Source organism: Stenella coeruleoalba, assembly GCF_951394435.1.
Source record: "Stenella coeruleoalba genome assembly, chromosome: 10".
NCBI lineage: Eukaryota > Metazoa > Chordata > Mammalia > Artiodactyla > Delphinidae > Stenella > Stenella coeruleoalba.
In genome coordinates, this window is record NC_137156.1 from 69,217,175 (window position 1) to 69,240,739 (window position 23,565).

Here is a 23,565-nt window from a genome sequence, read left to right on the forward strand (position 1 = left end):
TTGCAGCTCTCTGTCATTACTTCTGTGGCTCCTGCGACTTCCAGTCACTAGTCCACTCCTTCCTTGTGGCTTCTGCTGCCTCAGAGCTTCTGCTTTCTGTCTTCTCACTCTGTTTCTCTGCCCTCAGCAGTCAACTCTCTCTGTACATCTCACAGTCAAGTACACTCGTGGCTTTCAGTCAAGACCATGGTACGATCCATAAATTAGCTGTCCTGTGCTCAGGCATCCTCATCAACACTGTTCACTAGTGGCCGAGTAGGAGGGTCACTGGGTCACTTTGCTCAGAAGAACATGGGTATGGCCGGCACATGGTAGCCACTCTGGAAGGTCTAGGGGCTGGCAGGGCCCTGGGATGGCCCAGAAGGACCCAGCCCCCACTAGGAGGGGATAAGACCCTGCCTCTGAGGCTCCCATTGTCCTGGATAGCAGAATTCCAGGCTCACTGGAGACTTTCAGGAGAACGACTCTCCAAGAGGCCGAGGGCAGCTGAGTTCCTGGCCAGACTGGGAACACAGGGATGAATGTGACACGTGGCCTGGCCCTCCAGGTGCTCAGAGTCTAGAGAGAGTGATCAGATCCAAACCTGAGAACCTCAACCAAAGGTAATGACAGAATGTAGGCCCTTCGGGAGCTTGGAGCCTGCAGCAGGGCTGTCTGTGGTCAGCTAGGGGACAAAAGAGGAAGACTTCTGAAGGAGGGACACAGGCTGGCAGAGATAAGAGATGTGATGTGCAGAGAAGGGGGAGGTATGCCAGTGAGAAGAGAGTTAAGTTCAGAAAGCAAGTTGGAGCTGGACCACAGGACTTGGGAGTTGTCCTTTTCAAGGGGTCGCGGGAGACAGAGAGAGTAATGAGCAAGGGGTCAGCCATGGAGATCTGAGCCTTAGAGGGATGGGTCTGGTTTGGTGCCCTGGCTGCCTCAAGAAGAGGGGGGTGACTGTGATCCAGGAGGCCAGGAGGCCAGGAGGCACGTCTGCGGTGCGGCGACAATGCCGAGATGCCGTTTGTGACTCCCATTGCCCCCTCCCAGGGGGTCTCGGGGCCCATTTGCCAACACAGAGCTTCTGCTTTCTCCGGGGGCCTCCTTGTCCCACAGCCCCCGGGAGTGAAGTCCTAACACTGCTGACGATACCCACCGGGCCTCCTTGGTACAGTCAAATCCAGGCCCATTACTCCACCCGTGTCCAGCTTCCTGGGGGATCCTCCCGCCTCCCGCTCCTCCCGCCCACACTGCAGGTCGATGACCCCACTTGGGAAACACTAGGCTTGCTCATATAAGGAGACCAGGTGCCGCCAGTGTGCTCAGCGATGGCGTCTGCTCGGTGGCCCTGCCTCATCTTGGCTCTGCTCTCCGGTGTGGCGGTCTCTGGCTTCCCTAGAAGATTATGCCGGCTACTCGGGGTAAATCTGCCCCCTCTTCACCATCTGGCAGGCAGAGGGGCCAGGCCGGCAGTCCTGTGTGTAGGGTGCGGAGGAGGCAGAGGCTGGGCGGTGAGCTGCAGGGAACAGAGCTGGTATGCGGGGAACTGGGCTCCAGACCTGCTCCCTAATCCTGGGCAAGGCTCTTAAATCTCCTGGGCCTCTGTTTCCCTACCCGTCAGGTGGGTGATGCTGCACGATCAGCTCACCTCAATGAGGGGCTGTGAAGGTCCACGTCTGAGACAAGGGTAGAGGCCTCTAGGAATGGCCGAGCTGAGCCGTGTGGGGTACAGTGGTGGTGGGGTCTGGATGAGGCCTCAGGGGCCTGGGGCCCAGGGAAGGGCAGAGTGAGTCAGGGTATATGGGGCAGGGGAAGAGCTCTGGCTTTGGTCCTCCTTGCCCTGATCCCCCCGGTGAACTGGAGATCTTCCCTCCCTGCACCTCAGTTTCCCCATCTGTTCAGAGCCCTTCCTACTCCGACATGTGGCTCTGGGTGGGTCCATGTCCAGAGGCCCCTCGAGGTGTGTGTGTGGGGGTCACTGCTGAACCTTGGCCTCAGCCCAGAGCCTATTGCCAAGCCACTGTGGCCTTGGACTTGGCCTGACCCCTGTGTTTGTCTGTTTTTGCAGAAACGGAGCCTCCCGGAAGGGGTGAGAACTTTCACCAGGGATGGGGCAGGGCAGGGCAGGACGGAGCTAGTTGCCCAACAGCAGAAGGAGTGGGCCACAATGGCAGGTCCCTCCAGCTGGCAAACAGCCTATGGCCCCCTGCCCTCGCAGACCCCCGCCGTGACTCCAGAGCCCTGGGAAAGAGCACCACGGAACCATGGCCCTCGGACCCGCTGATAGAGCAGAGGACCACCCTTCCACGAGCCCATCTTCCCACAAACACTTACCGAGCACTTGTCAGGCCCCATGCACAGGGCAGGAGACACACAGTGAATGGCCCCGTCACACCTTCACGAAGCATCTTTATATCCATGTTTAACCCAGACGTCTCCGTAGAGCGTCCCTTGGTCCATCACCCCGTTGGAAAGAGGGTTTTGGGGGGCACGAAGGCCATCCCCATGCACTGCCCTCAGATAGGAAACAAGGGCCTATTTGGGAGACAGAAGCAGGCAATTACCAAAGGACACAGGGGGCGGGCTGGGGTGTGTGTGTGGACACGCTCTTTCCAAGCTGAGGTGTGGAAGATGAGCAGGAAGAGCTAGGACCTGGCATGGCTGGAGCACGGGATGAGCAGAGGCAGCACCTGCCTGGAGGCCCCCAGAGCCAGGGGGAAGACTGTCCTGAGGGCAGTGGTGAGAACGGGAGCGCTTCAAGTGGCAGAAGGACAGGGTCAGATTTGGGTTTTTATACCATCTCACTGGCTACAGCTGTATGTAAACAGATGATAGAGCTAAGGATGCAGAGTGACCATCAGAACAGTGGTGGCCAATTAAAGGTGGCAACCAAGGATGCTGCCCAGGCTTCTGACATGGGTGACTGGGAGACTGGAGGGGCCACTTACCAGGCAGGAGCTTTGGAGCCCACAAAGGGGAGCTTGAAGGGGAGAGGCCAGGAGGAAGTCCTGGTTTCCGGGTGCCTCAGGCTGGCTGGTCACCATCTGCTGAACACTGTTCCTCTCCCGCAGGTGGTCGATGGCATCGAAGTCTACGGCACCAAGGTCCACTGCAAGGTGACCTCCCGCTTCGCTCACAATGTCGTCACCACCAGGGCCGTCAACCACGCAGACACTGCCAAGGAGGTTTCTTTCAATGTGGAGCTGCCCAAGACAGCCTTCATCACCAACTTCACCTTGTGGGTGTCATCACGACTGCTGGCTCTGGGCTGGGAGCGGAGTCTGGCTCAGCATGAGTCCCCCAGCAGCTCTCTATCCCTGCAGGACCATTGATGGTGTTACCTACCCTGGGAATGTCAAAGAGAAGGAAGTTGCCAAGAAGCAGTATGAAAAGGCTGTGTCCCAGGGCAAGACAGCTGGCTTGGTCAAGTAAGTGTGGGCCCCCAGGCCTTGGGGAGAACTCAGGGCTGTAAGGGCCCTCAGAGACACAAACAACAGAACAGCAGCTATTATTATCATTATTTGGCAAAATGCGCCATTATTCTTACAACGTTATCTCATTTTGAATTTGAGGCAACCGAGGCTCAGAGTGGGTAGGGGTCTCCCCCAAGGGTAAGGGACTTGAACCCAAAGCCCAGGAAGGATGGGCTGGTGCTGTCTTTGGGGCAGTCATTGTCTTGCACCCCCATCCAGGGCCTCTGGGAGGAAGCTGGAGAAATTCACCGTCTCAGTCAATGTGGCTGCAGGCAGCAAGGTCACCTTTGAGCTAACCTACGAGGAGCTGCTGAAGAGGCACAAGGGCAAGTACGAGATGTACCTCAAGGTCCAGCCCAAGCAACTGGTCAAGCACTTTGAGGTAATCAGTTGCTCTCCTGCAGCCCCTGCTGAAACTGCTGGGGGCAGGGTGCTGGGAAGGGTCCCTGGGCAGACCTCACAGCAGGGTCAAGAACACAGAAACCCAGCCCCCACCACTTGGTTGAGGAGGCGTGGGGGAATTACAGTGGCGCTGGCTACAGCACCTGGGCCAAGGGGAGGAGGCTGGGCGGCACCTGGCAGATCCAGGTTGGGTGCTGGGCCCTTGGGGGCAACATCACAAAGTGTCTCTGTAATGCTTCTAACTGCTTACATGGGCATTTTACCTACATCAGAGTGGAAAGTCAAAGGAAATGCTTTAGTGGTAGAATCTGGGGCACCATATGGCAGGTAGTAGAAGAGTTCTGGGGTCAGAGTACCCACTTAAAAGCGCTTGTGGTCATTTTCTTGGTGGGAGACAGCAGGCTTGGCTGTCACAGAGTTGTCCTAGAGGCTGCTCCTTGTACATCACTGACCCATCTCCTTGCCCTTGTTGTCCTGGAGGCTGGGCTCTGCACTGTCACTGAGTGACATCTCCTTACCTTTCGCCATTTCAGATCACAGCAGACATCTTCGAGCCCCAGGGCATCAGCACGCTGGATGCTGAAGCCTCATTCATCACCAATGACCTCTTGAGCAGCGCTCTCACCAAGTCCTTCTCAGGGAAAAAGGTGGTGTAGATGCCCCTCGGGCCTGGGGGCAGGTGCAGGAACACTGACCCTGGCAGGGCGAGTCTGAACCCGGGGATTGACTGATGCAAGGGAGAGAGACAGAGACAGAGAGAGAGAGAGAGAGAGAGAGAGAGAGAGAGAGAGAGAGAGTGCATGTGTGTGTGTGTGGCGGGGGGCTAAGTCTGCAACATCCCCTTTCTCCTAGGCCCCCTGGGTCAGGAGTGAGGATGCTGGAGGCAGGGGGCTGCTTGCTGATGATGACCTGCCGGAGGAACTGGGGTCTCAACTGCACTGGGGGACAGGGAAGCCATTTATATAGCCTGGTCCCATTCTACTTTGGGAAGCAGGCAGGGCAGGTTACTGGTCCCTGTTTTACAGATAAGGAGACCGAGGCCAGAGGGAGTTTTTTAGATCTGATTCCACATGAGGGGTGAAAGAAAAAAGGGAACTTTATTCTTGGTACTGGTGGTTGGCTCTGGTCCCCAAGGTCCCCAGCAATTCCAGGGGCCTTGCTGATCATGGGCAGTGGATGAATAAATGTTTATATGGACAGCAAACCTCAGTCAGGACTCCCAGGGTGAGGCCCAAGGAGCATACGCTCAGAGGGCTGCTGGCCTCTGCAGGCGGTGCCCTCACCCAGGGCCCCCTCCCCATTCCCTACTCTGCTCCCTTCCCCCTCCTCTTGGCAACAACACACACAATACCACCCAACATGAAATTCCTTTTCATGGTGCAGAATTCCCCTCCCAAAGTGGCTCCTTAGTGCAGGCAGAGCTGAGGGACTTGTGGGCCCAGTGAGCAGGAAGAGTGAAAGGCTGGCTCAGATAAGGCCCCTGGCCTGCAAGGAGCTCCAGATCTCCGAAGGGAAGAGAGGTGCTCAGAAAGGCTGAGCACGCCAGAGGGTGGCAGGACTGCCCAGGCACCTACCTACAGGCTCCTCGCCATGAGGACTGCACCGTGCTCCCCAGGGCAGCCCCGGGCTGAGGTCTGCAGAGGGCAGGCCCTGGCCAAGCTGAGCAAGGCTGGCCATCACCCTCCCTCAGGGCCACGTGTCCTTCAAGCCCAGCTTGGATCAACAACGTTCATGCCCAACCTGCACGGACTCCCTCCTCAAAGGAGATTTTATCATCACCTATGACGTGAACAGAGAGTCTCCAGCCAATGTGCAGGTAGGTGCCCGCCGACTGGCTCTGCCAGGCTGGTAGATTCCCCACCATGGTGGAGTGAGGGCTGATGCGGGGAGGGGCTGCAGCTTCATCTAGTGAGACACCCTTGATCCTCAGCCCAAGGATGAGTTTCCTGCAAGGTGTGGGGACGATAGGTAGTCCAGAGCCTTCGTGTGGCACCCCTGGAGGGGTGGAAAGGACATCTTTATTTTGGGCTGGTTAACGGCTGCGTCCTATTTGCAAGGGCAGCCAACGTGAGGTTGCTGAAGGGATACTGGCCTCCTCTCTCTCTCTCCCCTTTCCAGATCGTCAATGGCTACTTCGTGCACTTCTTTGCACCTCAAGGCCTTCCGGTGGTGCCCAAGAACGTGGTCTTTGTGATTGACGTCAGTGGCTCCATGCACGGTCGGAAAATGGAGCAGGTACTCTCCTTGGGGCAAAGGGGGTGGGGGTGGGACGTGTGGGAGGGAGAGAGAGATTTTTAAAAAGTGGACGAAGCCAATATTTCCAGTGAAAGATGGGAAAGGGGGACAGGATTCTAAAAAGGCACAAATCATCTGCCCCTTTTTTTGCAGATGGCATGGGCCTCACCGCCAGCCCAGGCTGGGAAGACATCTTCTTGTCTGCTTGTCTTTCTCCTTCCCAGACAAAGGATGCCCTCCTCAAAATTCTGGAGGATGTGAAAGAGGATGACTACCTGAATTTCATCCTGTTCAGTGGAGGTGTGACCACTTGGAAAGACACTTTAGTTCAAGCCACTCCTGAGAACATCCAGGAGGCCAGGAAATTTGTGATGAATATTCGTGACCAAGGAAGTAAGAACAGAGGGGAGGGAGCCACATCCTGCCACTCCTGTCTGCCTGAGCAGCCTATCTCCCTCCTGCCTTGGGGCAGAGTCTCTGCTGGTCCAGGCCCGGCAGACCCTGGCTGGGGGTAGAGGTGGGGGTGGGGAGTCCTGAGGCTAGATACTGGGGTGTCTTCTTTGTGGTCTAGGGAAAGCCATTCTTTCTGTTTCTAACCTGTGATCCTGGTGCCCCACTAGCCCCAGCAAGATACCCTTATCCATGGCAGTTTTGTATGAAAGATGACAAGTGATGTCTATACTGTTCCCCACTCCTCCCTGTGAGAGGGGCTGGGAGTCCATTTGACTGTTCTCCAAATGCTCTTACAATCACTGTGTGCATCTATCCTTCCGGCAGCCCTGAGAGGCTGGTCTTTTTACTCATTTGAAAGACTAAGTCATTCATTCATCACTCACTGAGTCATTCAGTCGATATTTACTGAGTACCACCACATATGGGCAGGCAGGGTCCCTGGGCACGTGAGCAGGGCCTGCTGTCTCGACCTCCTCCACCCTGACACCCTGAGGACACGCTCCCACGGTGCCGTCTGTCTGTGTGCCAGTGACCAACATCAACGACGCGCTGCTGAAGGGCATCAGTATGCTGAACAAGGCCCGGGAGGAGTACAGAGTCCTGGAGAGGAGCACCTCCATCGTCATCATGTTGACCGACGGGGACGCCAATGTGGGTGAGGCAGCGGGTGTAACTCTGGCTGCCGCTCCTGGCTCTGTAGCTGGCGTGCTGCAAGACCTTGGGTAGCTCTCTCCAGGGTCCCCCATGGTCTGTGAGCCCCTCAAGGGCAGGGCCCTGCCTCCCTGCCAGGCCTTCCCACGTCTGCCTCTACAAGGGCTGGTGGCCATGACTCCGCCAACTGCACGTGTAGGAGTCAGATCTGTCCAGACAGCTTCTCCTGACAGCCGCCGGGGCTGTGGCTGGAGCGTGAACACCTCCTTCTCCTGTAGGTGAAAGCAGACCTGAAAAAATCCAAGAGAATGTGCGGAATGCCATTGGTGGCAAGTTCCCCTTATATAACCTGGGCTTTGGCAACAATCTGAATTATAACTTCCTGGAGCGTATGGCCCTGGAGAACCACGGGCTTGCCCGCCGCATTTATGAGGATTCCGATGCCAACGTGCAGTTGCAGGTATGTCTTGTCTTGCACACCTCTGGGAATAAGGAGCTCACTACTTCCTCAGGAAACTGTTCCACTGTGTGACAATTTCGGTTATTAGAAAGAACTTCCTCTTGGGTTGAAATCTACCTCTGGTTATCTCTTACCCATCCATACTGGTTCTGATTTTGTCTGTGGGCTACACAGAACAGACCTGCTTCCTCTGTAGGATTGCCAGATCAAATACAAGACATCCAGTTAAATATGAAGTTCTCATAAACAGCAAATAATTTTTTAGCAAGCATGCTCCAGATATTGCATAGGACACTGTATTAGTTTACTAGTGCTGCCTTAACAAATTACCATAAACTGGGTGGCTTCCACAACAGAAATTTATCGTCTCACAGTTCTGGAGGCTAGAACTCCAAAATCAAGGTGTCGGCAGGGCTGGCTCCTTCTGAGAGCTGCGAGGGAAGGATCTGTTCCAGGCCTCTCTCCTTGGCCTGTAGATGGCCATTTTCTCCCTGTATCTTCACATCATCTTCTCCGTGTGCATGTCTGTCTCTGGGTCCAAATTTCCCCCTTTCATAGGGACACCAGTCGGATTGGATTGGAGTCCATCCTGAACACTTCATTTTGACTTGATTACCTCTGTAAAGGCCCTTTCCCCAAATAAGGTCATGCCCTGAGGTACTGGGGGTAAGGATTTTAACCTATGTATTTTGAGGGTACACAATTCATCCCATGACAGCTGTATTTATACTAAAAAGTCACTTGTCATTTACCTGATATTCAAGTTTAACTCATGTCCTGTATTTTCATTTGCTAAATCTGGTACCCTCCCCCTCCTCCCTGGCACAGGTGACTGCTTCTCCACCTCTGCAGTGGACACCCCCGGCCTTCCTCCTGTCAGTCTCCGGGTCTCCATGCTCTCACCCCACATCGCCTTCTTTAGTCGGCTTCCACCCTTCCTTCTTACTTTCGTTCCAACAAACATTTCTTGAGTCCTTTCTATGTGCCAAGAACTCTGTCCTTTCCTTTTCTATTCCTCCCAGTCTCTACCTGGGGGGAGCGGGGAACACGGTGAGGAAGGGCACCCCCAAACTGAAGGGCACAGTCAGGGCCACATGGAAGTAGAGATCAGGAGCCAGGACTGGCCCAGCCCGGGAGACTCAACAACCCGCGGAGGCGCCAGTGGGAGCCTGCCCACCCTGTCCTCTCTCTGCCCGCCCTGGTGGCCTGAGATGAGCAGGTCCCCTATCTGGACTCCAGGGCTTCTATGAGGAGGTGGCCAACCCGCTGCTGACAGATGTGGAGATGGAGTACCCTGAGAACGCCATCCTGGACCTCACCCAGAACAGTTACCAGCACTTCTACGACGGCTCTGAGATTGTGGTGGCTGGGCGCCTGGCAGATGAGGACATGAACAGCTTTAAGGCGGACGTGAAGGGCCACGGGGTAAGCTGGGCCGGGGCCCGGCTGTGCGCTGGGGATGGGGGATCCGCACGGATAGGGCTCCAGCCTCCTGGCTGACGGCCCAGCAGTAGCAGCTCCTGAACAAGGCCCACCTGGCTCCTGGCTCCAGGCCTCCAGCCTCTCACCTTCTCCCACCCCTGCCCCAGGCCATCAACGACCTGACATTCACTGAGGAGCTGGACATGAAGGAGATGGAGAAGGCCCTGAAGGAGCGGGACTACATTTTTGGGAACTACATTGAGCGGCTCTGGGCCTACCTCACTATCGAGCAGCTGCTGGAGAAATGGTGACCCTGGCCCACCTCTCACACGGCCGGGCCCCACACTCAGCCCCTGGCACTGCCCCAGCACCTACCTGTGAAGCCCCCTGTGCTGGCTATGCTCCGGGGGGAGCCCACGAGGAGGAAACTTACACCCCAGGAAGTGCACCTCCACGCCCACTCCAGCTGCCCTGCCCTCTTCTTGGCCAGGCCCCATGGCCCGTTTTCCCTGGAGTAGAGCCGGGTCCATCATCTGGGGCTCAAGCAGCAGGCTGGGAGCACCTCGAGGGCAGGGGTGGGCCTTAGCATCCTGTTCCAAGCACCCAGCATGGGCCCACAGAGATGTTGATGCTGAACACAACCAAAGGCTGGGACCCCAGCCCTCAGCCACAGGGAGCAGAGCTCGGGCCCATGCGAGAGGGCCGTGTCAGCCTTCTGTTAAGTGGGCTCGGCCAGGAAAGCCGCTGGCGCTCAGCATGTGAACACTATCATGACTGATGGTTGCAGTGGCCATCTCGAGCCCCTTGTATTTTTCAGGTGGGGAAACTGAGGTCCAGAGAGGAATCAGGGCATGTCCGTCTGTCCCAGGGAGCTGGTGAACCAGTTTTTTTCTGAGTGCTAGTGGGCTCTATCCTGGGGGACCCCACTGGGAAGGGTGGAGGAGGGTCCTGGGCTGACCCTCCCACCCCGCCCCTCCCCACAGCAAGAATGCCCATGGTGAGGAGAAGGAGAACCTCACAGCCCAGGCCTTGGACCTGTCCCTCAAGTACCACTTCGTGACTCCACTGACCTCCATGGTGGTGACCAAGCCTGAGGACAACGAGAACAAGACAGCCATTGCCGACAAGCCTGGGGAAGGTGGGCACGGAGGGTAGGGGCCGGAACTCAGAGGCCTTCTTCCAGGCCCCTGGCCTTAGGTGCCCTGAAGAGAAGAGGGCCAGGCTGAGGAGACCAGACCTTCTGAGAAGCGCAGGTCCTGGGGGCATCGAAGGAAAACTGGCCAAGGGATGGGGAGGGTGTTGTAGAGGGAGCGAAGCCATTAGTGTGAATAGGAGCCTCGAAGTTTCTAAAAGGGCACAGTGCCCAGGGTCATTTCCAGGAAAAGGACTTAGGCTGCAGCATGGAAGGGTTCAGTTAGACAAGAAGAAGCACTTCTGACCTAAAAGTTAGGCCTGGAGCAGGTGCCTGGGGACTGTGAGAGGAAGCGGCCCTGAGAGCTGGAGGCTGGGACCAGGCCTGCTCAACCAGACCCCAAGAGGGGGTCCTGAGTGTCCCTGCAACTGGCACAGGCCATGGGGGTTGGGGCTGGGAGGTAAAGAGCCGGTCTGGGCCAGGCCTCTGCCTCCAGGAGCTCTTGGTTCCTGCAGGGGCCACACGAGGCCTGGGGCTGGCTGGCCAGGCAGTAAGTCGGTCACATTGGCCCTGACACCAGGAGTCTGTGGCCTCTAATGCATTTCTCCTCTTCCTCCCTCCCAGGGCCTGTGGATGCAGAAGGTGAGCTTTAGCCACAGCTGGGTGGGTGTCCCAGGAGGACGACAAGAGAGGACCAAGGAGGCCTTTTCAATCATGCTGGGGATGTACTGCCTGGGGAGGGGCCCTCAGGACACCTGGGCTCAGCTCCCAGCTCTGCTGTGAACTCACCAGGGGCCTGGGGCTGGGCTCTGTTCCACTCTGAGCCTAAGGGTTCTTGTCAGTTGACTGACGGTAGCTTCCCCTGCCCAAGGAAGGACAATCAGTATGAAAGTATTCTGTGACCTACAAAAACTTAGCAACTCAATTAGCACTCGACTAATCCCACAGCAATCCTTTAAGGGAGTCCTCTCATGGTTCCATTTTACAGTGAGGAAACTGAGGCACAGAGAGGTTAAATCTATTTGCTCAATGACTCAGTCAACAGGAGGCCAAGCCGGGACTTTGGCCCAGGCAGCCTGGTTCCAGCGCCTGCGCTGGAATTCACAGCACTTTGCGTTTCTCTCATTGTAAAATTTGACCATCACCCGCCCCACAAGCCCACCACCACCAGTCAGGGCCTCCCCAGCCCCTACCGGCCTGCCTTGTCTCTATCCATACAGGCTGTCCTAACCAAGCAGTATATTTGGAATGGGTCATGGCTTTGCCCTCTGAACAGCCCTGTGAAATGTAGTCACTGTGCGTGTGTGTGTGTGTGTGTGTGTGTGTGTGTGTGTGTGCGCCCGCCTGCGTCTGGGTGGGTGTTTTACTACCAAAGACAACAATCACCTGTGAGCCTCATCCCACCCTGGGGGTGGGAGTTCAGGGGTCGGGGACGGCATTGCTCCTGACACAGAAACTGACTGACGGCTTGCATTTTAGCTGCGTGGAAGCGCTGAGCCGCGGTATTAACACTACACCCATATTATCCACCAGCCCTAGAAAGGAGTTCCCTAGGCATGTCCCATTTCTAAAGCCTAAACTTAGGGGGTCATATTCCCACCCTCTATCTGTCAGCGTTGGGGCCCCACTGGGGACCAGCAGCTCCGAGACAGGTAGAAGGCATGGGGTTGGGTGGAGGGAACCCCTAGACCTTGCTCACGCCTGCCCTTGGGCTTCTTTTTTCAGTGATCCCCTCCATGGCTTACCTGAGTGAGTATGTGCCCGCTGCCGCAGAGCGTGGCCCTGTGCCATCCCCCTCCGGAGTCTTTCCTGAATCAGCTCTCTGGGTCAGGCAGATGGCTGGGGGGGCCTGAGGAGACGAGGGTTTAAGAGCATTAGGGAGCGGGAAGGGGAGAGGCATGAACCGAACTCTGGGTGGGGGTCCTGGACCCTCCCCGCCTGCTTGTTTAGCTCAGCCCTCTCTCCCTTTGCGTCCACAGCCAACTACCAGCCTCCCCAGACACCCTACTACGGTGAGTTCCCCAGCTCCTGGGGCGTGGCCCAGGGCCCAGGGCCAAGCGCCTCCTACCTGTCTAGGAGTCCATCCCACGGGGACTAGGAGGCAAGGGGAGGGCCCCGGAACAGTGAGAGACCCTGGAAGCCAGCCCTTTCTCTATGTGCACTCAGTGGATGGGGACCCCCACTTCATCATCCAAGTTCCAGAGAAGGACGATGCCATCTGCTTCAACATCGACGAAGACCCAGGCACAGTGCTGCGCCTCATTCAGGACCCTGTCACAGGTGGGGACTGCGGGCTGGGGCCAGGGTCTCTTCCTGGGAGGGCCTGGAGTCCCTAGGATAGGCACATGGACTAGCTCCTCACTCTGCCTATAAGTCACCCATCTTATACGCAGATTACATCCTGTAGGGATTACAGATTCCACCAGAGCCACAGGCTCACCTAGTGCCCCCGGGGGCCAGTGGTGTTGGGGAGATGGTTAGAATTAAGTGCAGCCTGGGCATGCAGGCAGGACCCGGCCTGTGTGTAGGGAATCATTTTTGTCTGAACAACACTGGCCCAGGCAAGGGGCAGATCCACAGTGTGGGCCCTCAGCCAGTAGTGTGACCCCCATGTGTCTAACAACAGACAGGGTTGGCTCTGAAGTCCTGGTCTCTCAATGGGGCCCCCACTGGGCTACCCCTCAGTAGGTCTGGCTGAAGGGGAAGGTGTGTCCCTAAAGACCAGCCTGGACTCAGGTCTTGCTGGTCTCTTGCTACCCCGCCCCTCTGGCAGGCCTCACAGTTAACGGGCAGATCATTGGTGAGAAGAGAAGCAGCCTGGACTCCCAGACCAGAAAGACTTACTTTGGCAAGCTGGGCATTGCCAATGCTCAGATGGACTTCCAGATTGAGGTGACGCCGGAGAGGATCACCCTGTGGCATGGGGCTGCACAGAGCACGTTCAGCTGGCTGGACACGGTCACGGTCACACAGGATGGGTAAAGCCCCACGACTGGGTCTCTGAGAGGCGCTATAGTGCAAGGGTCTAAGGAGGGATTTGAACAAATCGCAGGACAGAAGATCCACAGGGCTCACAGGAAAGACCAGTGGCCTCAGAGTTCAGCCCCTGCCTAGGGGAGGGTGACCATGGTGGCCCCCCACCAACCCCTGGGGCCCCCATCAGAGGCAGTATTGGTAGCTAGACAGTTCACAGGACTGACCTTGAGGGAAGGGCTGTGTGGACGAAAGCCTTAGGTGGACCTGGCAAGCAAGCTGAGAGTGACCAAGATCCCTACATGCATCGTGTCTGGCTGAACTCGCTTGTTCTCAAACTCCTCGGCCTCTCGTGTGTCTTCAGATCACCCCAAGCTGGGTGGGCAGGGCAGCAGTGTTAGTTCCACAGAGGCTCAGAGAGGGGCAGAACCTGCCCAATGTCGCACAGGAAGCCAGTGGTGGAGCTGGGGTTCGATCCCGGGCCTCCAGACGCCCAGGACAGCCCCTTCTCCTGCTTACAGAGGAGCAGGGACCCACTCAGTGGAGTGCACAGTCAACATGCATAAGCGTCTTCTCTCCAGCACCCCTGACATAGTTTCTGGAGTCTGTGTGCTCTCAGGTGTCATGTCTCCTGCTGAGATACCCTTGATTCAGATGCCTGGTGTCATGGCCACTGGGCCTCACTGCTGACCTCCTCTTCTCTCCTAGACTGTCTGTGACGATCGACAGGAAGAACATGGTGGTCTCCTTTGGAGATGGGGTTACTTTTGTGGTTGTCTTGCATCAGGTGTGGAAGAAACAGCCCATCCACCATGACTTCCTGGGCTTCTATGTGGTGGACAGTCATCGGATGTCAGCACAGACACATGGGCTGCTGGGTACGAAATGTTCAAGCCTCAGGTTGTTCAGGCCACATGGTGGAGGGAAAAAGCCATGCAAAGGGCCAGCCTAACCACCCTGGACCCAGGGCTCAACACCTCATCCAGCCTTTGCATCTACCTTGGAAGACCAGTGGCCATGTCACATATGGTGGTGGCAGGGCTGACAGTGTGAATGTTTTTATTCCCAGGACAATTCTTCCACCCCTTTGACTTTAAAGTGTCTGACGTCCACCCAGGCTCTGACCCCACGAAGCCAGATGCCACAATGGTGGTGAAGAACCATCGGCTGACAGTTACCCGGTGAGGAGACTCTACTGACGTCCTCACCCTGCCCTGTCACAAGACAGGAGGAAGGAGCTCTCTCTGCCCACGCACATCAGCCCAGCTGGCTCTTGTCGTCTGTGGGGCATCCTTGTTTCCCTCTGGGGTCTTGGCCCCCTCTAACTGGGAAAAGGCCAAATCTGACCCCCTAGAAGGAGTGACCACAAGGCCTCATTCTTGACCAGAGTCTGGACTCCTAGAATTGGCAACTTCACACCCCTTTTCAACCTTAGGTCCTTGGGCGCAGCAGCCATCTTGCCTACCCCGTGTATCACAGCATCTCTCTCCTTTCTCCCAGGGGCTCCCAGAAGGACTACAGGAAGGATGTCAGCGTTGGCACAAAAGTTGCCTGCTGGTTCGTCCACAACAATGGGCAAGGGCTGATTGACGGCGTCCACAGCGACTACATTGTCCCCAGCCTGTTCTGAGTGGACATGCCAGCTCCTACTGAGGCGGCTGGCAGGGCTTGCATGGCATCTGGAACAGAGGCACAGAGTGGGGCCTGATGGAGGGCTGTGACAGTAAAGGCCAAGGAGAAACCGGACGGCTACCAGTGTCTGCATGCTTCCATGAGCCCCTGCTCCAGGGGACAGGCAGCTCGAAGGAAGGGCTGGCTGCTAGGAAGGCAACTTCCTGGGCCTCTCCACCGATGCGGCTGAAAGACACAGTTGGTTGGGGTGGTACTATGGGGAGTTAAACACGTGATGGTTGGGGAAGGAAAAAATCAAGAATTGACTCGAGAGCAAAGAGGCTCTGAGAAGTCGGGAAGGACTGACTACATTTCAGAGTTCAGGAGGGTCAGAGGAAAAGTCAGGGTCGTGGCTCACAAGCTCTTACCAGGACCTTTAGGCCTGAAGCTCCTTCTATGACGCAGGAGCAAAGAGTGCTCCAGGGCAGACCCAGCCTGCAGCTAATTGTGCACGCCACCCACCCTTCCACTCTAATCATCTCGCCATCCATCTGCCCGCCCATCCCCCGCTCCCCCCAACAACCCATCTATTCAGCAGGTAAACCCAACATTCTGGGGTAGGATCTGGGAGCACATAGTTTAATAACCCAGGTCCTGCTTGCACGGGTACCCAAGTTTCCCTTCAGCTGGGCTGGGGACCCCTGGGATCCTCCAATCACTCCTCACGGTGACCACCTGCTGCACACTCAGTAATTCCTGGGTGGGGTGGGGGTCAGCCAGAGGTTCCTAGGGAAGGGGCTCTGAGGGCTCTCAGCCTGGACAACCCTCTCCCACCCGGACAACAGCAACTGCCCCTCCCCAGCCCTCCTGCTTCCAGAGACAGCTTTTTTGCTGTGCAGACCTGGTCATCATTCCCTGTCTGAAACCCTATAAATGACATCTCCCACCCAGGGTTCTTGGGACAAAGACAAAAGTCCTTCCTGCGGTCTCTCCCTCTCACTGTCTGCGTTCCAGGCACACAAACTGCTTCCAGTTCTGCAAACACAACCCCTCCTTCCCCAGATCCTTTGCCTCTGCTGTTCTCTCTGCCTCAGGGGCTGACGGCACGCTGGGCAGAAGGTACCCGGCTGAAGGAAGTATTGGGTGGCTTCGCTTATGGCAGAGCGGGGGACACAGTAAGACCGGAGGAGGTTGCAGTCAGATTGGGAAGGGTCTCGAATGCCAGCGGGGTGGGGTGGAGTGGGGTCTGGCCATGGCTCACCAGGAAGTTCTGCTACCTCCCACTCGAGGGGCCCCTCTGTCTGAGCCAGGACAGGGTTGCCCAGGGCCCACACTGGCTTGGGGGCCTGGAGAGGGCTGGAGAAGGGCAATCCAGGAGGGAACATCTGTCACCAGAAGAGCCCCCGAGGCGCTGTTACCGCTCTAGAGAGAGGGCCACATGAGACAGGGCCCTGGACTGAAAGCGGCAGAGGTCCAGGCTGGGCGGGCAGAAAGGGCCCAGGCCTGGGATGGGACACCCTAAAGTGGGCAGTCCCAGGTCGGCTGAGGAGCCATGTAGCTTTAAACCAGTCATCTTGAGGTCAGTTTTGACACTTATGAAACGGGGAGAAGGATCCTGCCAGATGGAGCGTGTGAAAGGCATCGGCATGGTGGTTTCTGGTCCTCCTGAGGTGCCTATGTAAAGGTCCTGCTACTCCAGCTAGCAACCAAACCCAGCGGGCTGGGAGAGGGGCAGCAGGATGTGCCCAGCCCAAATGCTGCCCCCTCCCCCAACACACGGTCAGGGAGGTCTGTCCTCTGCCCAGTCCCACCTCGTCCTGGCTGTGCCTGTCCCTGCCTACAGCCTGTGAAGGCTCCCTGGGCTTTCAGGATAGAAGCCAAGCTCCATGGCAAGGTGTACGCAACTGGTGCTGGCCTGGGGCTGCTTCCCCACCTCGCCAGCATCCCTTCCACCTCACCCCACAGCACCGCTTCCCTTTACCTTCCTGGACTCAGTGCAGTGTCCTGGCTCTGGCCCTGGTGTCCCTGCCCTCCTTTTCCACTGGGCTAACTTTTCTTTATTCTTCAAAACTCAACTCCAGTCCAATCCCAACCATGACACTACCAGGAAGCCTCCCCTGATATTCCTCAGGTTGGGCAAGATGCCTCCCTCTGGGCTCCTTGTGGCACCTGGTTGTCCTCTGGGTGGCAGCTGTGTCTGTCAGGTGCCCAATGTACCTGCAGCACTCGGCCCAGGGCCTGGACCAAGCAGGTGCTGGAAAGCATGCAGTGAACAAAACAGTGACATGCATGGACCTACTTCCAATTGCTCACAGAGAACTCACGCACTTCAGGTGCTGGTTGGGCCAGAAAGTCACCCAGGACCCCGCTGTTGTGGCACAAATGCCACAGCCCAGCCCAGGTGGCGGCGTCTCGTTCTGCTATGTCAGGGCCAGCCCCACAGCAAGTCCAGCGGAGCCCCCGAAGCTGCTCCCTTGTCTCGCTGAGCTCTTGTCTGAGCCCCTCTGAGTGACCTTCACAAAGTGACTCTGCCTGAGACCCCTGCCTGCCACCCAGGCTTGATGGGGAGGCAGTAGTGCAGGAAAGAGTGTTCCTGAGTGTTGGGCAAACTTGCTGCTGAAGACCCCTCCCTCCCACCGGCCTCTCTTCTACCCTTCTAGAAAGACTTACTCAGCAAACACCCTGTATAGCTCAAGAGCTGGGAAAAGAATGTTCTCCCTGCTCTGCCTTGCTCCCTCTCAGCAAGCAAATGAACTCGTTTTCTGCTTTACCCTGGCTGCCAGGAAGCTCAGAGCAAAGCTTTTTTGCTGCTACAGCTTCCCCTACCCTGGTGTCTCTGATTTAACTCTCCTCCTGCTTGGCTCTTTTCTATTATTTTCATTCTCTTGTTTTTTGGTTTTATTCTCTTTATGTTTTTTATTTGCAAGCCAAAGACTTGTGTCATTTTTGAAGAAGTAGGTGAAATAATTATAAATGTTTTGAAAGTATGCTTTGCCTGTGCAAGAATTGGATGCAATCTTTGGGGTGCCTAACCCTGGGGCACAAACAGGAGAGGAGACCCTCAACAGCCCAAGTTCCTGGGAACAGACCCTTGCTTCCCTCCTGGGACTGGGGCCTCATCTCTGTCTCCTCTGTCTTCCACTGCCAGCTTCTCTGCAAGGTGGTGAGAAGACAGGCCTGTTCCTGAGCACAGGTGTGAAAATCAAATTATGTCTGGCAAATCCCACTGCAAAAGGGCCCAAAAGTTTGCTGAGAATGACGAACTTCTACCCAGGTCACTTTTCTTCTTTTGAGTCAAAACTGGTTTTCATGGACCATGTCACCATAAAGCAGAGTGAACGCTGCTCCCAGGAGTGTTCTCCTGCCCTAGGCCCCCAGCAAGAGCAACGTTTTGACTGGGTGGTTTAAATCTCTCTAAATCTTAGTTTCCCTGCCTGAGAAATGAAGGGACCAGACTGAAAGCTCTCCATGGGCCTTACTGGCCTCAGGTCTTTGAAGGGTTGATGGCGGATGATTCTAATGTTACACACTCTACGCGTGCAGGACGTGATCCTGAGGCTCTGGGATTTGGCCAGATGGGACCAGAGATGCCCACTCCCTGGGTTCACACCACCTCTCTTTATTTTAATGAGCACAAATACCTCTCCCCATGATGTTACAGGACCCACAGGTGGCCCTGTGGTCGCAGGGTGGCAGCCATCTGCACCCAGCAGGCGGCACGGCGGGTGGGCATAACTCCTTGCATCAGAACTACAGCTCCACAGACCAGCAGGAAATCTCTGTTCCCGGGGGCCCCTCTTGGTAGTCCAGCTTGAGCTCTCTGGGATGGACAGACAGACAGGTGGTCAGCATGTCTCAGGTTGGGTGGGAAGAGAGGGAGACAGCTAGGGATAGGAATGTGGAAGGTGGAGGGTCTTGGGGTCCCTCAGAGTTCCCTCCAGCACAGGCTGACAAGGCCTGGCCACCCAAGGGCACCCAGCTGTGTGTGGTCTCCAGGGGCCAGGGCTCTAGGGATTCAGGGGGAGTTTCCTACTGCTCCCAACTCACTCTAGTGATCTCTGGGCTGGTATGTTTTCTGTGGGTCTGAGTTGACCATCCTTTGTGGGGCCACTGAAAGCTGGGTCAGACTTGTCTAACCTGACACCTGACTGTCTAGTTCCCAGGCAGGGACAGAGGAGGAGTGGGGGTCTCAGAGCCCGGCTCCCAGCCCCACCCCTGGCCGGGCTCAGTGGCCTGTTGTGCTGAGTCACCTGGTGGCAGAGTGGTCATGCCCCTGGACCTTCAGTGTTCGCTTGCTGTCATCTGCTGCTGCCAGGGGCTCCCAGAGCACGTCCTGGTAAAACTGGCCTGAGACACAAAGGGCGGGTCAGCGAGGAATAAAGACGGAGGGAGGCTGGGGGACGTGCAGAGGTGATGGCATTGCCTGTTCACAGGCAGAGGCAGTTTTTGATGACGTCCCGAGCCACGTACCAAGGGTCCCATTGATATGGCTGGAGAAGCGGTCAGTGTCCCGCAGAAGGAGCCGGAGCCCCGCCCCAGGGCCGTCCCAGGACAGCAGGCCGATGGTCACTCTGTCAGGGCTGCTGAGCAGCAGAAGCCCCGCCTTGTCCATGGTCATCTTGAGACTGTGGGGAAACCTGTGTCCTGAGCAGGAAGGGAGGCAAGGAGGTGCCCGCAGGGGCGTGGGCAGCAGCATGGCAGTGGGCAGGGGCTGCCCTCCTGTCCTCAGGATCTCCTAGTGTGGCCTTTGGTGGAAGGTCCCTTCAGTCTTCTGGGCTTCAGTTTCCTCAGTCAACTGGGACCAAGGTTAACTTACTGATACCTGGTTATCCCAGCATTATATATATATATATATATATATATATATATACATATATATATATATATATATATATATATATATTTTTTTTTTTTTTTTTGCCGTGCTGCACGGCATGCGGGACCTTAGTTCCCTGACCAAGGATCAAACCCATGCCCCCTGCAGTGGCAGCGCGGAGTCTTAACCACTGGACTGCCAGGGAAGTCCCCTATCCCAGGATTATTTATAACATGAGATAACGGTTCCTCTCCCTCTGGTTTTCTTAGATTTGGTTTCTCATGAATAATATGACTTAGGGGTTCAAGGATACATTTCCTCTGTCCCTTTTGTTTTTATGGCTAGTGCCACTTTCTTCTGATGATCAGTGTTTAATCATGTGTTTTAAGGTCTAGAAGGGCAAGTCCTTCTCGAATGCCTTCCTTTTTAACGTAAAATAATCTTTGAGATTATTACCACTTTTGTTTTCTTAGGAACGTTAGATTCCTTTAAGCATGTTGAGTAAGACCCTGCTGTGACTCGGAGGTTATTTTCAATGGAAACGCGCTAAACTTACACCGTCTTGTTGACAGAGTTCAGTGTACAAGCCGTGGTCTATTTTTCTTTATGTGCATCTTCTGCAGCTCATGAAAGTATGTGGACGTTCAATCACCACGATTGATAGGAATCCTTTATTCCATCTTCTAGTGTGTATGTCCAAGGCACAGAAATGCTATTGATCTTTGTGTGTCTACCAGATAGCAGGAAACTAAGATCTTTTATGAAACTGGGAGCTTTTCAGGTGAGGCCCTCAGATTTGCCAGGTGTGCACTCATGTATCAAGTGGGAACCAGTCTCTTCGGAGGGGCTGGGTGAGAGGGAGCGGACAACATACTCAGCAGAGGCTGGGGGCTCAGAGAACACGGCTCGAAGAGGGCCAGGGTCCTTGGCCTCTCTCCCAGGCCCCTCGTGACTCCCAGAGCAGGAGAGCTACCTCTGCAAGGCTCCACACAGGGGAAGCCCCACAAGAAGAGGTCGCCATCCTTCTCCAGTACCCCCCAGCTGCCCGGTGTTGATGTCAGAGGGACCTGTCTCTCCTCAATAGAGCTTCAAAGTTAAGGATGACAATTATAACCTCCCCTGATGGACAGCGCTCTCCAACCTCTCGTTGTCAGGGTTACCTCACCACATAGAGAGCGCACCTTCCCGCATGCCCAGTGGGCACCGTACTGTCTGTGGGCAAAGTGCTCCCCGACCACATTCTCTCACTGGACCATCCCCTCAGCCCTCCGACTCAGGGCCGGATGATTATCCCTAGTTAGAAGTGAGAGGGGCTAGGCAGCCTGCCTAGGGTCACTCAGCAGAGCAGCTCCAAACCACACCATCCCCTGCACAGGACAGTGACCTGGGTTAGGTGTGAGGGTAGCCAGGCCCCCGGGACAACCCCTTGGCACCCTCCAGAGCAGGAGGGGTAGGTACAGGGCTCTGTGCATCTCTGCCCCTCCTGTGGGTGCGGCCCACTGCAGAGGACTCATGCCCAGCCACTCCCTCCCCAGGCCTGTGGCGTCCCATCACCAGCTAACATGGGGTGAGGGGTCACCGCCGGGCCCCAGCCTGTGGCTTACCCTGCCATCACCGAGTACAGAGTTTTCTTCCACTTGTATGCAGAGCTTCTTCGGTTCCGAGTCACTACCACGTGCTCAGGGGATGCACGAACCTGCAGCTGGGGTTTCTCGAAGGTCACCTCAATCCACGAGAAGTGGCCCTTCTCTGTCTCATAGTGGCCAGTCACCTCAATCCCTGAGAGGGCCGGGAGCAGAGAGGTCGAAGCTGTGATCCCAGCTGGGCACTGGCCTGAACAGGTGGTCCCTCCGGCTACAACCCCCCGAGCCGCTCTTCACCCACTCACCTCCGGTCCCCTTCCCCAGCCTCCCCTCACACCACGGGCCTGCTTCCCACAGTCTTTCCACTCATCCCTTGGTTCCCTATAGCTTTGGAGGGGCCCCCAAGTCTTGGGTGACAGCCATCTTCAGACGAGCCCTCTGAGGAGGGAGGTCTCGTGTGAAGTCAGTAAACGCGCGTGAAGCCCCTGCAGTACCTGACACTGAGCTGGGCACCGTGGCCAAGAGTGGGAGGGAAAATCAGTGCTCCCTAGCCTCAGGGAGCAAAAAGACTCTGGGCCTGGCGTGATGAAGCGGGAGACAGTGTGTGAGGTCTGGGGGAAACGAGGGGGCCGTAAATGTTCGTTGACTGTGAGTGGCTCTGCAGGTGTGCATTTGAGCATCCCGAGCGCTGTGTGTCCCCACGTCTGACCTGACAGCTCAGCTCCACCCTTCTGGGGACTCGGGGGCAGGTCTGGCCAGCGCACCTACCTCCTCCCCCCATTTGTTTCCTCCACACCCCCTACAGCCCCACCAGCTTCCTTCAGGGTTCTGTGCTTCTGCCTACCCCTTCCTCTACCTTGTGGACCCCCCATTTCTCTGCCAAGGCCCAGTCACCCCCATATGACCTTGTGCAGCCTCCCCTGACCCTAGGACAGCTCTCATCTCCTCCTCTGGGCTTGTCTCCACGGCGCTCTGGGCACGGACGACAGGCCCCCGCGCTGCTCTGTGCCCAGGCCTGTCTCCCCAACCCTGAAGTATGGCAGTGCCTGGGGGTAAGCCCACATCTGGTCATCCTGGGGTGCAGGCCACTCAGGCCTGCATATGTGGTGACCAGTGAAAGGTGTGTGGGGAAGACGTATGAGCACAAGTGTCGGTGCTCAGGGGCTTGGCCATGTTACTACCTGGGACGAGGACTGCCCGTGAGTCTCTGTGGGCAGGTTTCCCACCGTTTTTTCTGGGGTGGGAAGTTGGGGGTGCATGGTGCCCGGGTCTCTCTGGGTGTATGACTGGGTGTGCACCTCTCACCTTGGCCAGGGTCTGAGAGCAGGTTTGTCGGTCCCTGAGAGCGCTTGAGGTCCACACAGAGCCGGTCCACGCTCCGCCCAGGCAGCGGCAGGATGACAGAAGGAGGCTGGATGGGAGCTGGGACAGCAGGTGTGGTTCTGGGGGCAGGTAGAGCAGGCTGGGGGTGAGGACGGTGAGGGGGGCTGAGGGGAGCTGGCACTTACCGTGGTGTGGGGATGCCGTGGTTGTTTCTGAAAGAAGAAAAAGTCTGGGTTTAGGCAGCCCCTTCCTGGGGAGGGGTGGGCTGAGGAATGGAGTAGCAGATGGGTGTGGCAGGGCTCCCTCTCCATCGAGAAGCCCACGCGACAGGTGGCAGAGCTCCCCGGGCTCTCCCCTCCCAGGCTCTCCCTGCTATAGGGCCAGAATCTATTGCTGCCTGGAGGTACCTTTGATTCTTAAGTCCATGTCATGTTCATCAAGAAATGAGGTAGCTGATAGCCCTGACGCAGGCATTAGTGCAGGAACAGCCAGGAACAGAAAGGGAGAAGGCAGTCAGGATTCAAAGCAATCGGCAAGCCCTCCAGCCATCACTGCCACCTGCCACCCACCAAGCTCCAATACCACAACCCCTGCCACACCTACACCCAATCTGGACGAGCCTTTGCAAAGAGATTTTTCAACCGGAAGAGCATGCTATTAGGGAAAACGCTGAGGAGACAGGGTCCAGCCGGGCCCTGCGGCTGTGTCTGAGTCCAGATTTGGAGATCAGAAACAGCTCAAGGGACTACTCCTGGCTTTGGGAATGGAGGAAATCTTCCCTTTCTAGAACGTTCCATCCTGAGCCAGCCTCCAGAGTGTGATGAATCCAATTAAGTAAATATAAAGGACACGTTACGTAATGTCATACCTTACAGCAACTCTCCCTGGTCTGTGCCTAGCCCTGTGCTTGGTGCTCTATCTTATCCAACTCTATGGGCAGGTTCATCTTGAGGAAACTAGGCCCTCAGAGGGTCAGAAAGCGGCTTACGTGGCATCACGTCTGGTGGCGTTGGTCTCCAGGGCGTACGGTGGGGTGGATAAGGAAGATGAGG

At 56.4% G+C, this 23,565-nt stretch overlaps 2 protein-coding genes across 3 annotated transcripts in view; one reads left to right on the plus strand and one right to left on the minus strand.

Annotated features, from left to right (window-relative positions):
- Window positions 1-1,307: 1,307 nt before the first annotated feature.
- ITIH3 (inter-alpha-trypsin inhibitor heavy chain 3) lies at window positions 1,308-14,810 on the plus strand (the record flags this gene model as incomplete). Of its 2 annotated transcripts, XM_079934392.1 has the most annotated exons (20): window positions 1,308-1,400; window positions 2,048-2,068; window positions 3,051-3,217; window positions 3,303-3,407; window positions 3,672-3,834; window positions 4,388-4,501; window positions 5,545-5,670; window positions 5,973-6,089; window positions 6,314-6,482; window positions 7,072-7,197; window positions 7,472-7,653; window positions 8,893-9,078; window positions 9,243-9,382; window positions 10,059-10,213; window positions 12,187-12,219; window positions 12,374-12,487; window positions 12,981-13,185; window positions 13,889-14,058; window positions 14,250-14,361; window positions 14,681-14,810. In XM_079934392.1, the coding sequence occupies 20 exons, from the start codon at window positions 1,308-1,310 to the stop codon at window positions 14,808-14,810; spliced, it is 2,628 nt and encodes an 875-aa protein (XP_079790518.1). The 2 variants fall into 2 exon arrangements, with proteins under 2 accessions (XP_079790518.1, XP_079790517.1); XM_079934391.1 differs by lacking the exon at window positions 12,187-12,219 and having other exon boundaries at window positions 12,284-12,487.
- Window positions 14,811-18,442: 3,632 nt separating this feature from the next.
- Window positions 18,443-23,565, minus strand: part of ITIH4 (inter-alpha-trypsin inhibitor heavy chain 4) — a 14,149-nt gene continuing 9,026 nt past the window's right edge. Inside the window, exons 13-20 of the mRNA XM_079934342.1 lie at window positions 23,502-23,560; window positions 22,921-22,974; window positions 22,699-22,725; window positions 22,496-22,612; window positions 21,212-21,386; window positions 19,262-19,416; window positions 19,042-19,138; window positions 18,443-18,611 (exon numbers count right to left, since the gene is read on the minus strand). Of these exons, the coding sequence (XP_079790468.1) occupies window positions 18,542-18,611; window positions 19,042-19,138; window positions 19,262-19,416; window positions 21,212-21,386; window positions 22,496-22,612; window positions 22,699-22,725; window positions 22,921-22,974; window positions 23,502-23,560 (754 nt within the window). The 3' untranslated portion in view covers window positions 18,443-18,541. The remainder of the gene's footprint in view (window positions 18,612-19,041; window positions 19,139-19,261; window positions 19,417-21,211; window positions 21,387-22,495; window positions 22,613-22,698; window positions 22,726-22,920; window positions 22,975-23,501; window positions 23,561-23,565) is intronic.